This window comes from Prionailurus viverrinus, chromosome A1 (assembly GCF_022837055.1).
Source record: "Prionailurus viverrinus isolate Anna chromosome A1, UM_Priviv_1.0, whole genome shotgun sequence".
Classification (NCBI taxonomy): Eukaryota; Metazoa; Chordata; class Mammalia; order Carnivora; family Felidae; genus Prionailurus; species Prionailurus viverrinus.
In genome coordinates this window covers 229,229,860-229,242,685 of record NC_062561.1, presented here as the reverse complement: position 1 = coordinate 229,242,685, position 12,826 = coordinate 229,229,860, and the positions used below count along the sequence as shown (strand labels likewise).

Sequence of the window (12,826 nt, the reverse complement as noted above, 5' to 3'; positions counted from 1 at the left end):
TCCTGAATTTCCCTCCTCCTCAGATGTGGGGTGTGGTTATTAAACAGTGAGCAACAGGGGCATGTTTTGGCTCTTGTGTTTTGTAAAAATAAGCATCTAAAATCACCGGTGTAACAGCTGACCTTGCCGTCTCTCTCACTGGGTCTGCTGGATCCGTTTTGCCCAGAGGAACTAGTGGATTTGGAAAAGAAAACCTCTCGCTTTTTCCGCTTAGCATCTCATTCCCATGGGTTTCTGGCTTCCTTTCTCTTCATCAGACCACGCCTGCTCATGCCTGGGGGTGTCTGTTGCTCACCTTCTGCCCCTCCTCATAGTTTCTTTTAAGAAACCGCTTTACCCGTGTCATGGAGAGAATCTGTTGCTCTTGATGTGACCGTCCTCCAGTTTAGTTGTTACAGCGGTCAGTGTTGTAACACATTTAGTGCAATGGAAGTAAAGCCTTTCTGTCACTGTCTCACCATGAAGCCTCAGCTTGATTCCTTCGCAGCTCCCGATGGAATGATTTCTCAGAGTGCTTCACAGGCACCACCTGTATCCAGGTCACGCGTGTTTACTTAAAAGCCAGTTTCTGTCCTTATTCGAGACTTACTGACTTAGACTGTTTAGGAGTGAGGCCTGAAGATGAGCGTCTGTAAACAAGCTCCCAGGTGACTTTTCCACAAGCGCGGTGGAGTGGGAGGCCCGCGGCCCGAGATGCAGAACTTTCCTCCTCCTTCCCACACACTTCCTGCATCCCGGTCACCACTGTCCCCAGCGCCAAAAGCCTTCATTTGCTGGAAAGTGTCTAAGACCCTTGAATGTGCATCCTCCCTGGGTTTTTCCTTACCTAAGAACACGCTGAGTAAAGATTCTTTGACATGTGGACTCAGGAATGCAGTTTGCCTTTATTTTTCTACAAACCCGCTTGCCCACTGCTGAGGTTGTTCAAATTAATAATGTTTGTATGCTTTTGAGATAAAATATATTTTTGTAACAATCTCTAGAAAGAACAGTAAGGATGAAACTTTTGTAATACTTCATTTAAAAAGACGCAGAAAGGCTTTTTTTTTCATAGCGTCGAGCAGCGTTCTAGAGAAAAACTAAGTTGGATTCGTATCCCACCTTGATAGCAAGGTAAATGTATCAACAATGAAAACCTGAAATGACTAGAAAAAATTACGGGACACGAAACCCAAAGCTCTAAAAAATGATAAAATCACATACGCAGAAATGTATGAATTTCTAAAGTGTAGGCCAACATAAGTGAAAGAAAGCAAATAGGATAAATACGCAATTCCTATCACAGAGGGCTGATTTCTCAGTCGTAAAGAGCTTTTACAAATCAATAAGAGTAAACAAGAAAATGGACAAGAGATATTAAAGAGGGCCCCCAGGAAAGGAATTCTAAATGGCTTTTAAATATATGAAATTATCAAATTTACCTAAAATAAGAAAACTATAAATCAGAAGTATACTGTGTTCTGTTTTCACCCAGGTATTGGCAGATACCAAAAAGGTTATGGCTGCACGTTGGCGGTGGGGGGAGCTGGTGAATGGAGTCGACCTCTGGGGATGGGGGGGGGGGGGGCTGCACCTTGGAGGGGGCTGGTGAATGGAGTCGACCTCTGGGGATGGGGGGGATGTGTCACCACGTTGACCGCTCAGTGTCACAGATGGACATCCCTTCTGCCCCAGCCGTCCCACATCTTGAAACACAGACTAGCCACACACGCTCAGACACGTGCAGTTTTTTCCTGGCTTAGGAAAAGAACGGAAACGACATGAAAGTCCATTCAGTGGGAGCACATTAGCTCATAGAAATCTTTCTTGTGCAGCTCCAAACCTAAAACAAGCGTACTGCTCGTGTTCCGGTAGTGAAGGATGTCTGAGAGTTGTTAAACGAAAAATGCTGGGTGCAGAGCAGGGCTTGTGTGTATAAGCATTTAGGTACAAAGAGAGAAATACATACATACGTACATACACCCCTCTGTATAATAAAATGTGTCTAGAATGGTAACACATGAAGCTGATCTTTGAGACACCTCATAGGAAGGTGGAGTAAGGAGCCTTTTCACTTTGTATCCTTTTTACCTTTGAAGTTTTGATTTCTATGCATGCATTTTAAAAATACCAGTTAGGAGTGCTTGGTGGCTCAATGGGTTAAGTGTCTGACTTCGACTCAGGTCATGATCTTACGGTTCGTGGGTTCGAGCCCTGTGTCGGGCTCTGTGCTGACAGCTCAGAGCCTGGAGCCTGCTTCGGATTCTGTCTCCCCCTCTCTCTGCCCCTCTCCTGATCGTATTCTGTCTCTCTCTCTCTCAAAATAATAAACATTTAAAAAAAAAGTTAAAATAAAAATGTATTGAAAGCTCGTGAGTTAGCAGATTCATCATCCTTAATTTTTATCACGCCATTCACCCCATCATTATTAATCACGCTGTTGCAGTGGGCCAGAACTGCTCTGGGTGCTGGGCTCATGGACTGCAGTTTCTAGTTGGGGTGAATATATATACATCTACTGTGAAGTAGTAAGACAAATAGACATGGTGGGGGGAGGGTTGCCATCTTTGAGGGAGAGGCTTGGCCACACATCTTCAAGAAGCCTTGACTGCCTGATTGGCGTCTTTTGTTTAAATGAAGTTTGTAAGCCACCAGGCTTTGTCTCTAGCCCACCTTCCTGCTGCATCTAGTGTCCTAAGCAGCATCCGCCTATTGGCGTGACACGCATTCAACTCATCTATTTTGTGACGTGTGTTATGCAGACATCTTCCTATAGTTTTTCAGTGTTTTGTTTTCTCTTTGAATGTAGGCAAGCTGCATTGTTGTTTTGTTTTGTTTTGTTTTATCTTCACTCCTATGACCCCAGTGCTTAAAATATGAAACAGTTTTCTTGACTCCTTGAAGAGACACTACACATAACTTGCAGTACCCTTTCACCGGTGGCGCTTGGACGGTGGAAGAGAAGAAATGCTTTCATGGTGGCACAATGCAACTTCTCTGTGCTTCCCAGCACATTAGTATCTTGGCACCCAGCAGTGTAACCTCATCCAGGCAACCCAATTTTTTTTTGTTGTTTTAAGTTTATTTACTTATTTATTCTGAGATGAAAGAGAGCCGGGAAGGGGCAGAGAGAGAACCCCAAGCAGGCTTCATGCTGTCAGCACAGAACCCGATGAGGGGTCCCAGGAACCGTGAGATTATGGCCTGAGCCGAAACCAAGAGTCAGAGGCTTAACCAACTGAGGCACCCAGGTGCCTCCAGGCAACCCAGTTTTTAAACAGTCCTGCCTTTCTCATATTCTCTTTGATATTAAAATTTAATAATGGTTCTAAGTTAAGTCCCTTTTGGAATTTATGGTTCCACTTGTGAAACTTTGACTTTTTAGGTCTTTGGTTTATAATTCGTCTTAGCATATCCAGAAAGGTGTTGTGTTGATAGATCATATGGTTTGGTTGATTAGCTCACTCTACCCGAGCTCATTTCCACACCAGATGAAAGTCCTCAAAACTTCAGGGTGTTTTAAGTTTTGCTGACTTTTTCTAATAAACAGCTTTTATAGAATTTTGCAATAACCTTTTTTTTTCCACAGGAGATTATTATATCTGAGTTCTGTTTTCATTTTTTTTTTTTAAAGTATTAATGCCTGTTAAGAGTAACTGCCATACCCCATTAAAGGTACAAGCATATACCTATTTTCCCGTAAAATCTAACGTTAACTTAATTTTCAGTAAATATTTGGTGACTGTCTCCTATGTGCCAGGCACACGAAAGGTGAATAAGATATTAGTAAGCAAAAAACCCCAAATATCCCAGGCCTGTGGTGGTTACATTCTAATAAGATAGTGGCAGACGGTAACAGTAGTAAGTCAACTATATCCTTGTGGCAGGTGACCCGTGTCCCGGGAGAGAGTGGAGCAGGCCCAGTGAGGATAGTTGGGGCAGGAAGGTGACTTGTACTTTTAAGGGACTCAGGGAGGGCCTATTGAGATGGTGGCCTTTGGTTGAGCAAAGACACGAGGGAGCCACAGAGTAGCATTCCAGGCAGGAGGGGCCATGGTGCAAGGAAGCACAGACCGGGCGTGTGCCTGGAGCGCGGGGCTGGATGCAGGTTGCCCGGGGTGTGCATGCGCAGCCCGAGGATTCTACAGCTGCCTTTGCAGGTCGCCGAGGACATGCTGCCTCACACTTCTTGTGTAAACTAGGAAAATTTATCCAGGTTTTGAGCCCTGACCTTTATCCTTTTGGGGATTTTTACTTTGAGGCCCCTGCTCTCCGGTGCACCTTTTGGGGATTTTTAAAGTCACCTTCCTGAGTGTTGGTCGTAAAGATTTCCTAGATAAAGGTTAGTGGAGAAAATCAGGTTCCCTTCCGGGAGAGGAACAGTACTCACCTGAAATGCCAGCGGGACTGTCGAAAGAAGCCTTGCTCTAGTAACCAATGGATGTGATGAAAACAGGTGTTGAAAACTCAGTTTTGAGGGACGTTACTGCCATAGATATTAAACCAATGTTTTGTGGTTCTCCTGAACTGTATGAAAACCAAGGCGGTTGTGTTTAACTTAATTGAAGTATCTTTTCTAAGTACACGTACAAGTGAAATAATTTTTGAGAGGGAGTTCTAAAACAGTGAAGAGCATTTAATATGCTTCTCTAAAGATCATTTCCTGGCTAGCGATCTTTCCTTCATTTCTACCGAGAATTGAAAAAGAAACGAACGTGCAGTGCAGAGTCACTTCAAGGATTTCACCGAGTGTCTGCAGTGTGGGGGTTCCTTTGCCAGGATCTCAGCAGGCCTTCCATCCCCGTGGGCGCAGGGGATGAACGGACAGGGAGCGGCAGTGGGGACCACGGGGCCACGGGAGACACATGTATCCCTTCCACAGGTGTCTCTCGGGCGTCCACCAGATGAAGCCAAGCCGAGAGAAGGGCTAGATTCGGGTTGGTTTTTGCGGTCGTAAACATGCCATTCTCTGTGGGGAAGCGGCCAGGCCGGGATCAGGGGGTGAATTGGTGGACTTGGAGCTTCAGGGGACATTTCTCTGACCAGCAGTTTTTCCCCGTCGGGAGCTCAGAGTTGTAGGCAAGTTGCCACTGTGTCTCCGGTTCTGGCAGTTGAGTTCATTTGCCTCACAATACTTTCCTGTTGTTGTTTCCACAGCAAACCAAAGAGAGAGTGAAGCTATTGATACAGCTGGCTGATGGCTTTTGTGAAAAAGGGCATGCCCATGCAGCAGAGATAAAAAAATGTGTCACTGCAGTGGATAAGAGGTACAGGGATTTCTCTCTGCGGATGGAGAAGTACAGGACCTCTTTGGAGAAAGCCCTGGGGATTTCTTCAGATTCCAACAAATCGGTAAATTGCTCTGTGCAAACAGAATAAACCATGGTGTTCTTCCTCATGTCCTCCCCGGATCTAATTAACTCAAGTTCATTGGCTCTCTTCCTCCACAGAGTAAAAGTCTTCAGCTGGACATAATCCCCGCCAGTGTCCCTGGGTCAGAGGTGAAGCTACGCGATGCTGCTCATGAACTTAACGAAGAAAAACGGAAGTCGGCCCGCAGGAAAGAGTAAGCCAGTCTTTAAGAACCTGCTGGGATTCATTGAAAAAGTGAAGAAAATGTCGCTTGGACAAACCCACTGCTGTGTGTGCTTTGAAACCGGATGGCAATGATACCTTGTGATGTTCAGACTCACTGTGTGCACTGTACCCTTATCACTTGCTTCAGAAGCCGTGTCTTTTTTTTGTTCCTGTGCCTCCATTTCGTATGGGGTTGACAAATTGTTTTAGTGTCATTTGTCATCAGTAGGTCATGACTAGTAGTACCAAAGAGAAAAAATAACACGTGGAGATGTTTCAAAATTGCCAATTAGTAAACTGTACCAGACGTTCCAAAGATTGTCCTAAACCAGCGGTTCTCAGCTGGGGGCAGTTGTGACCCCCAGGGGATGCTTGGCCATGTGTGTTGACATTTCTGGTTGTCCCAAAATGGGAGGGGGCAATGCTATTGGCGTCTCAGGGGTGGAGACCGGGGATCCCACTAACATCCTATAGTTCACAGGACAGCCCCCCGGCAAAGCATTATCTGCCCCCAAGTGTCAGTGGTGCTGATGGAGAAAACGTGACCTGCTGGTGTACCTCAACAAAATGTTTTCCCTTTGAAGTGGTGGCTTTACGCTGTTACTGTTCTGTCCCTTCTTGGTTTAATTCCCCAAACGCATTACCGACTACTGCTTTGAAAACTCTCATTATTTCATAAGCCATAAAAGTACATAGTTCAGATAAGCCTGTGTCCTGACTGTGAACTAAGCTCTTCCCGGTCTTCCTGTGTTCAAGGTTCATAATGGCGGAGCTAATTCAAACTGAAAAGGCTTACGTGAGGGACCTCCGGGAGTGTATGGATGTAAGTAAGTTTTCTTGCTTGTTTATTTAGATCCAGTCTAAGCGCGCTATTTTCTCCCTGACTGTTGGTAATTCTTAAAATAATCACCCTTGTTGCCGTTGTTGTTCTCGAGATTTTCAGTGTGCTTAAGCAGCCTGTTTCTTGTTCCCACCCTTCCGTGAGTTTCCAGGCCCATGTTTTGCTCATCACAGAGATGATACAGCACTAATCCTGTCATTCCGCTCGTCACATGACGGCCTGGCTGCCATCCTCTTTGTACAGAACTTTACAGCAGCTTCAGAGAAATGTGCCTTCTAATTATGATTCGCAACTGATACTCAGTAGTTTAAAGAATAGTTGTCGTACCTCAGAGAGCAGGGAGGTTAGCTCCCAAGTCTGACACCAGGAATGGAGAGTCTCAAGCTGGAGCCCGAGGAACTACTCTGAAGGGCTCACAGCAACTGGGAGGGCTTTTCTGGAAAATAGTTTTCCATGTTTTGGGAAAGGTTCCATACTTCAGATCGATTTTCGGTGATTCGTGAGCTCTGGGTACGTATTCTAGAGGCAGGAACAGCCGTTTCTTGGACATGTGCTCTTGGGTTTTTGTGTAATCCCTCTGCTTCCCTCCCGGCCAGACATACCTGTGGGAGATGACCAGCGGGGTGGAGGAGATCCCGGCCGGCATCGTAAACAGAGAGCTCGTCATCTTCGGGAACATGCAGGAAATCTATGAGTTTCACAATAAGTGAGTGGCTTTATCTCTGGGGAGCTGGTTCCTCTTGAAATCTAGATATGGTGCTGAAGTTTCCTAACAAGAAATGAAAGCTCCCAACTGAGTTAAGCATCCATTTCAGTGATTTTGTTGAGATTTGAATGAAGACTATCAGGCTTTCTTCCAAAAGACTGACGTTGTTGAACCTATCATGATAGAGACTCGACTTTATGTTTGTTCTTACCTGCTATAGAAATGAGATTAGGAAAACTGTTTTTGGAGGAACCCTCGTTTCTCCCAAGCTATGTCGTCAGCTGCTACATTAGTTACTTAGGATGAAAAGAAAGAAGAATTGTGCGTGGCTGCTGGCCACCCCTTGGTCTTTCTGAACAAGAGGGGAGAAGGCACTGAGGACAGAACAGATGCGTAGTCTGACCAAACTAAAATACACTGTCCAGTGGCCACAGGAGGCACATGGCTTTATTTTTAAGGGTTTTTTTGTTTTGGGTTTTTGGTTTTTTTGTTTGTTTGTTTTTTAAGAAACAGAAGCTCCTTTTGATAGCGTCTGCACAGCCCTCTAGCCTATGGAGAGAGACTGCTAGAGCCAGAGATGCTGGGGTCTCCCTCACTCCCCTGCCCCCACCCCAGCACAAGACACTGAAATCTAAGTGGGTTCTTCTGAGTGTTCATTTACATCCCTAAATTACATCCTCAGCTACTGAACATAGCACTTGCCCAAAAGTAAAGCTGCTAGGTTAAAATTTGTATTAGAAAGTGTTTAAAGGCTAAACTGAGTAGCTGTTTGAAAGTCACAATAACTTAGTCGAGTTAAGAGCTTACGTGGGTTATTAAATCCTTAAAATCTAGACGGCACAGATGTTTCACTGTATTTGATTGAAGTGATATGCTTGGCCTGATTGCTGGCGTATCTTTCTCACTACTAAATGTTTTAAGACATCTTAATAATACAGTACCATTTTTACTCTCTGCAGCATATTTCTGAAAGAGCTGGAAAAATATGAGCAGTTGCCAGAAGACGTTGGACACTGCTTTGTTACTTGGGTAATGAAACCAACTTGTTCTCACAGTTGTTTGGTGGCTTTGCAGGAAGTTAGAAAGGAATGTGGTCCATTTCTCTTATGTCACCATCTTCTACAGTGTCTGCTTACGGAGAAATGGACTTTGCCTCAAAGACTTACATTCTGCAACTAGTTATTAACGTGGACCGAGCTTTTTATTGGCAATAGTGATGGTTTGAAACGGAACATTTAGTGTGCCAGTCCTGCACGTGGTCCTGGAAATGCGTAGATCAACATGAATGCGCAGCCATGTCTGGGGGGCCAGGTTGGCAAGGTGGGAGGGGGGATGTTGTGCAGTCGGGAGGAGAGCCAGACAGTCACCTGGTGGTAGTGCCCTGCCATCCACATGTGATGCCTGGGTTTGCACTGGCAACTGGAACAGAGTGGGTGTGCCCAGCCCTGACTTACTGGGCCAAGGGAAGCTTCTGGAGGTGTGTATACCAATAGGATGTGTTTCTCATTTTTAACAGCTTTCCATATAAAATAGGGTTTCTTTTATTTAGAGCTTAAATTTCCTTTATCCCCACAGCTTCTTTTCTGCATAAAAGTTTATCATATTTTGAGGTACTGCCATTTGAAAGAGATATTCTAATTTGTTGTTGTTGTTGTTTATAGGCAGACAAGTTTCAGATGTATGTCACGTATTGCAAAAATAAGCCGGATTCTACTCAGCTGATACTAGAGCATGCAGGGTCCTACTTTGATGTAAGTAATAGATTCCTGACGTACATGTGAAACCTTCTAAGTTGTATTTGGTATACATAAAATGCAGCATCACTCCTAACTTTCACCTATTTGATGATACGGTATTTTCCTGTTTATCTGTCATATTTATGGTGGGATATTGTTATATATTCTTCTGTTATTGAAAGATTCTTCTAGGAGATCCTGGGTGGTTCAGTCAGTTAAGCGTCCGACTTCAGCTCAGGTCATGATCTCACCATTCGTGGGTTCTAGCCCTGCATCGGGCTCTGTGCTGACAGTTCAGAGCCTGGAGCCTACTTCGGATTCTGTGTCTCCCTCTCTCTCTGCCCCTCCCCGACTCATGCTCTGTCTGTCTCTCAAAAATAAAATAAACATTAAAAATTTTTTTAAAAAGATCCAAGATTTTAGCATGTACATGTGTATATGACATTACTTACAATTTATAGTAATTTTAGGTGTAATATCATGTTATACAGAAGGTACAAACTTTTCGGCTTCTTTTACTCTCTGTGAAACAAAAATTATCTTTGAATCTTTGAATCCTTTTTAGTCATTTACTTTTCTCATTTTTATGTGATTCCAAAAGTAGCCTGCCAATAAAATTTTTACAGATAGCACTGTCCCTAGGACCATTGGTAGGCTTATTAATTATATTCCCATTGTTGTAGATGTAGGTCCTCTTTTTTGGAAAGATATTGCAGGGAGGTTATTTAGTACGAAAGAGGATAGAGCCTTATTGATATAATTTACAGAATGCTTTTTGGGTCTCCAGAATGTAGTTAAATGTGTGCCAAATACATCTTGATTAAGAGATGGGAGTACTTTTTGATGTTATGTATCATTTCTCACAAGGCTGTGAGAACATTAGATTTGTTTCTGTCTTTACGCTGGGGCATTGCCATGTGTGATACTCTGCCCTTCTCTGGAAGTCTGGGAAATGAAAATAAATTTTAGCTTGTATCTTTGAGGTGAAGCCCTGTAGATGGCCTTGTTTTAGTTGTCATTCTCCTGACTAGCAATTATACATCATTGCCTTTGTAAATATAAAGTCAGCTCCCAGCGCAGTGCTGCCCACCCCCCCCCCCCCTTTTTTTTCTGTTTTTCACATGACCCTGGGTCTTTGCCATCAGGTGAAACTCAACACCATGGCTCTGTGCAGAGTTAGAATCATTTAAGGCCTAAGCACTGAGAGCATGTGGCACATTTAATCACATCAAATGGCTTTGGAATCAAAGCCATTAAAAAACAACAACAACAACAACAACAACAACAACAAAAAACCAAAACCTTTGTCCTTAAAACACCTTTAAAGAAATTACGCTTGTCTGATTTGGGGATTTCACAAATTACTTGCCTTCAGTATTCATTGTCCAGCATGATCCCACATCTTTTTGGGGCTCATTTAACTCAATGTGCCTGGTCATAGGTGCTTAGCATGGAGTGGTAGATAACCCAAAGTGCCCACCTTCCCAGCAAGGACGTTATTGCATGTAAACAGCTTAATACAAAGGCAAAGCAGAAATTATGGTGTTAGATATGCCACTGACCAGTGAGCTAGATCCTCCCTTTACCCCCAATTCTTTGCCCCCCACCATTCAAAGTAAAATTTTAGAACCACAGAAGTTTTTGTTAATACCCTTAACAGCTTTTTAGAAAAAGGAAGCTCTATTGTTTTAGCAGGATGAAACCTTTGTCAGGTATTTTGGAAGAATAGTCGGATCATGTAGCCATTTTTGTCTTTATTTTTTTATTTTTTTTTTAAATATAATATATTGTCAGATTCGTTTCCATACAACACCCAGTGCTCATGCCAGCAAGTGCCCTCCTCCATGACATCACCCACTTTCCCCTCTCCCCTACCCCCCATCCACCCTCAGTTTCTTCTCAGTCCTTAAGAGTCTCTTATGGTTTGCTTCCCTCTCTCTCTGTAACTTTATGTCTTTATTCTTTTTAATAATTTAATTTTTTTATCATGATAGTGTACTCTTTAATCCCCATTCCCCGTCTCTCCCATCCCCCCACCTCCCTCTATTCTGGTAACCATCATTTGTTCTCTGTAGTTAAGAGTCTGTTTCTTGGTTTCTCTCTCTCTTTTCCTTTGTTCATTTGTTTTGCTTCTTAAATTCCACATATGAGTGAAAATCATATGATATTTGTCTTTTTCACTTAGCATTATACTCTCCAGCTCCATCCGTGTTATTGCAGATGACAAGATTTCATTCTTTTTTATGGCTGAGTAGTATTCCTGTGTGTGTGTGTGTGTGTGTGTATACACACACATACATACCACATCTTGGCTGCTTCCATAATTTGTAGATTATGCTGCTGTAAACATAGGGGTGCATGTATCCCTTTGAATCAGTGTCTTGGTATTTTTTTGGTAAATACCCAGTAGTGTGATTCCTAGATCATAGAGTAGATCTATTTTTAACTTTTGGAAGAACCTCCATTCTGCTCTCCACAGTGGCTGTACCAGTTTGCATTCCCATCAGCAGCACAGGAGAGTTCTTTTCCTCCACATCCTCTCCAACACCTGTTGTGTCTTGTATTTTTTATTTTAGTCATTCTGACAGGTGTGAGGTCATAACTATGGTTTTGATTTGTATTTCCCTGATGATGAGCAATGTTGAACATCTTTCGAGTGTCTGTTGGCCATCTGTATGTCTTCTTTGTAATATTTATTCATAGCTTCTGCCCATTTTTTAATTGAATTATTTGGTTTTTGGGTGTTGAATTATATCAGTTTTTATATATTTTGCATATTAACCCTTTATCGGATATGTCATTTGTAAATATCGTCTCCCATTAAGTAGGTTGCCTTTTAGTTTTGTTGGTTGTTTCCTTTGCTGTGCAGAAGCTTTTTATTTTGATGTAGTCCCAATGGCTTATTTTAGCTTTTATTTCCCTTGTCTCAGGAGACATATCTAGAAAGAAGTTACTATATCCAATGTCGAGAAATTATTGCTTGTGCTCTCTTATAGGATTTTTATGGTTTCAGGTCTCACATTTAGGTCTTTAATCCATTTTGAATTTATTTTTGTGTGTGATGTTAGAAAGTGGTCCAATTTCTTTCTTTTGCATGTTGCTGTCCAGTTTTCCCAGCGCCATTTGTTGAATAGACTATCTTTTACCCATTGGGTATTCATTCCTCTCTTGTCATTTTTTAATAGTATAATCCTATGATAAAGTATTAAGGGTGTCAACAAAAATAGATTGGTGTTCAGAAATATCAGAGATGTATTTCTGAATGTTATTAAAACAAGGTACTAAAAAGACATTATAGTATCTCTCAAATGTTGGGTATGCATGAAATGGGATACTTCTCAACTGTATAAAAGGATAAATTCTTGATACGTAAGTAGCATAGATTAATCTCCAAAACATGGGCTGAGAGAAGCTAGATATGAAGGAGTACATTCTGTGTGGTTCCTTTTGTGTGAAATTCTAGAATATGCAAAACTAATCTGGCAATAGTAATCAGAATAGGGGTTGCCTCTTGGTGGTGGTGGGGTGTGGGTGGGGGAATTTGTTAGAAAGGGACCTGAAGAACTTCCTGTGATGTTGGAAATGTTCTGCACCTTGGTTTGGGAATTGTTTGCAAGTGTGTTGACATTTGTCAGAACTCAGTGACCTGTACTTGAGATCATTATATTCTATATGAAAAATGTTTTAGATATGAAATTATGAATGTGTATATCGTAATCATTAAATGATAAATTGCACATTTTTGAACAATTGCAAATTGAAGAGAAAGTTTTAAACTACATTCATGATCAGGAAGGCAGAGGAAGAATTGCTAAGTTTTGAACCTGGGTGGCATGTGAGGGACAAGTCGCTTGGTGGCTGTCCTGCAGCCGGCGCTCCACTGGCAGCGACTCACAGGAATCCTGGCACAACGCACGCACGGGTCCCCATGAGCTTAATCGAAGTGACAAGCAGATTGAGAACACAAGAGTGTAGTGGTGTTTGAAT

The 12,826-nt window shown here is 42.6% G+C and overlaps 1 protein-coding gene across 3 annotated transcripts in view; it reads left to right on the top strand.

The window, feature by feature from the left end:
• Positions 1-12,826, top strand: part of TRIO (trio Rho guanine nucleotide exchange factor) — a 353,804-nt gene that overhangs the window by 239,360 nt on the left and 101,618 nt on the right. For all 3 annotated transcript variants that reach the window (XM_047857219.1, XM_047857283.1, XM_047857348.1), the window contains 6 exons: positions 5,137-5,331; positions 5,430-5,545; positions 6,313-6,379; positions 6,994-7,103; positions 8,063-8,132; positions 8,765-8,854. In XM_047857219.1, the coding sequence (XP_047713175.1) occupies positions 5,137-5,331; positions 5,430-5,545; positions 6,313-6,379; positions 6,994-7,103; positions 8,063-8,132; positions 8,765-8,854 (648 nt within the window). The remainder of the gene's footprint in view (positions 1-5,136; positions 5,332-5,429; positions 5,546-6,312; positions 6,380-6,993; positions 7,104-8,062; positions 8,133-8,764; positions 8,855-12,826) is intronic.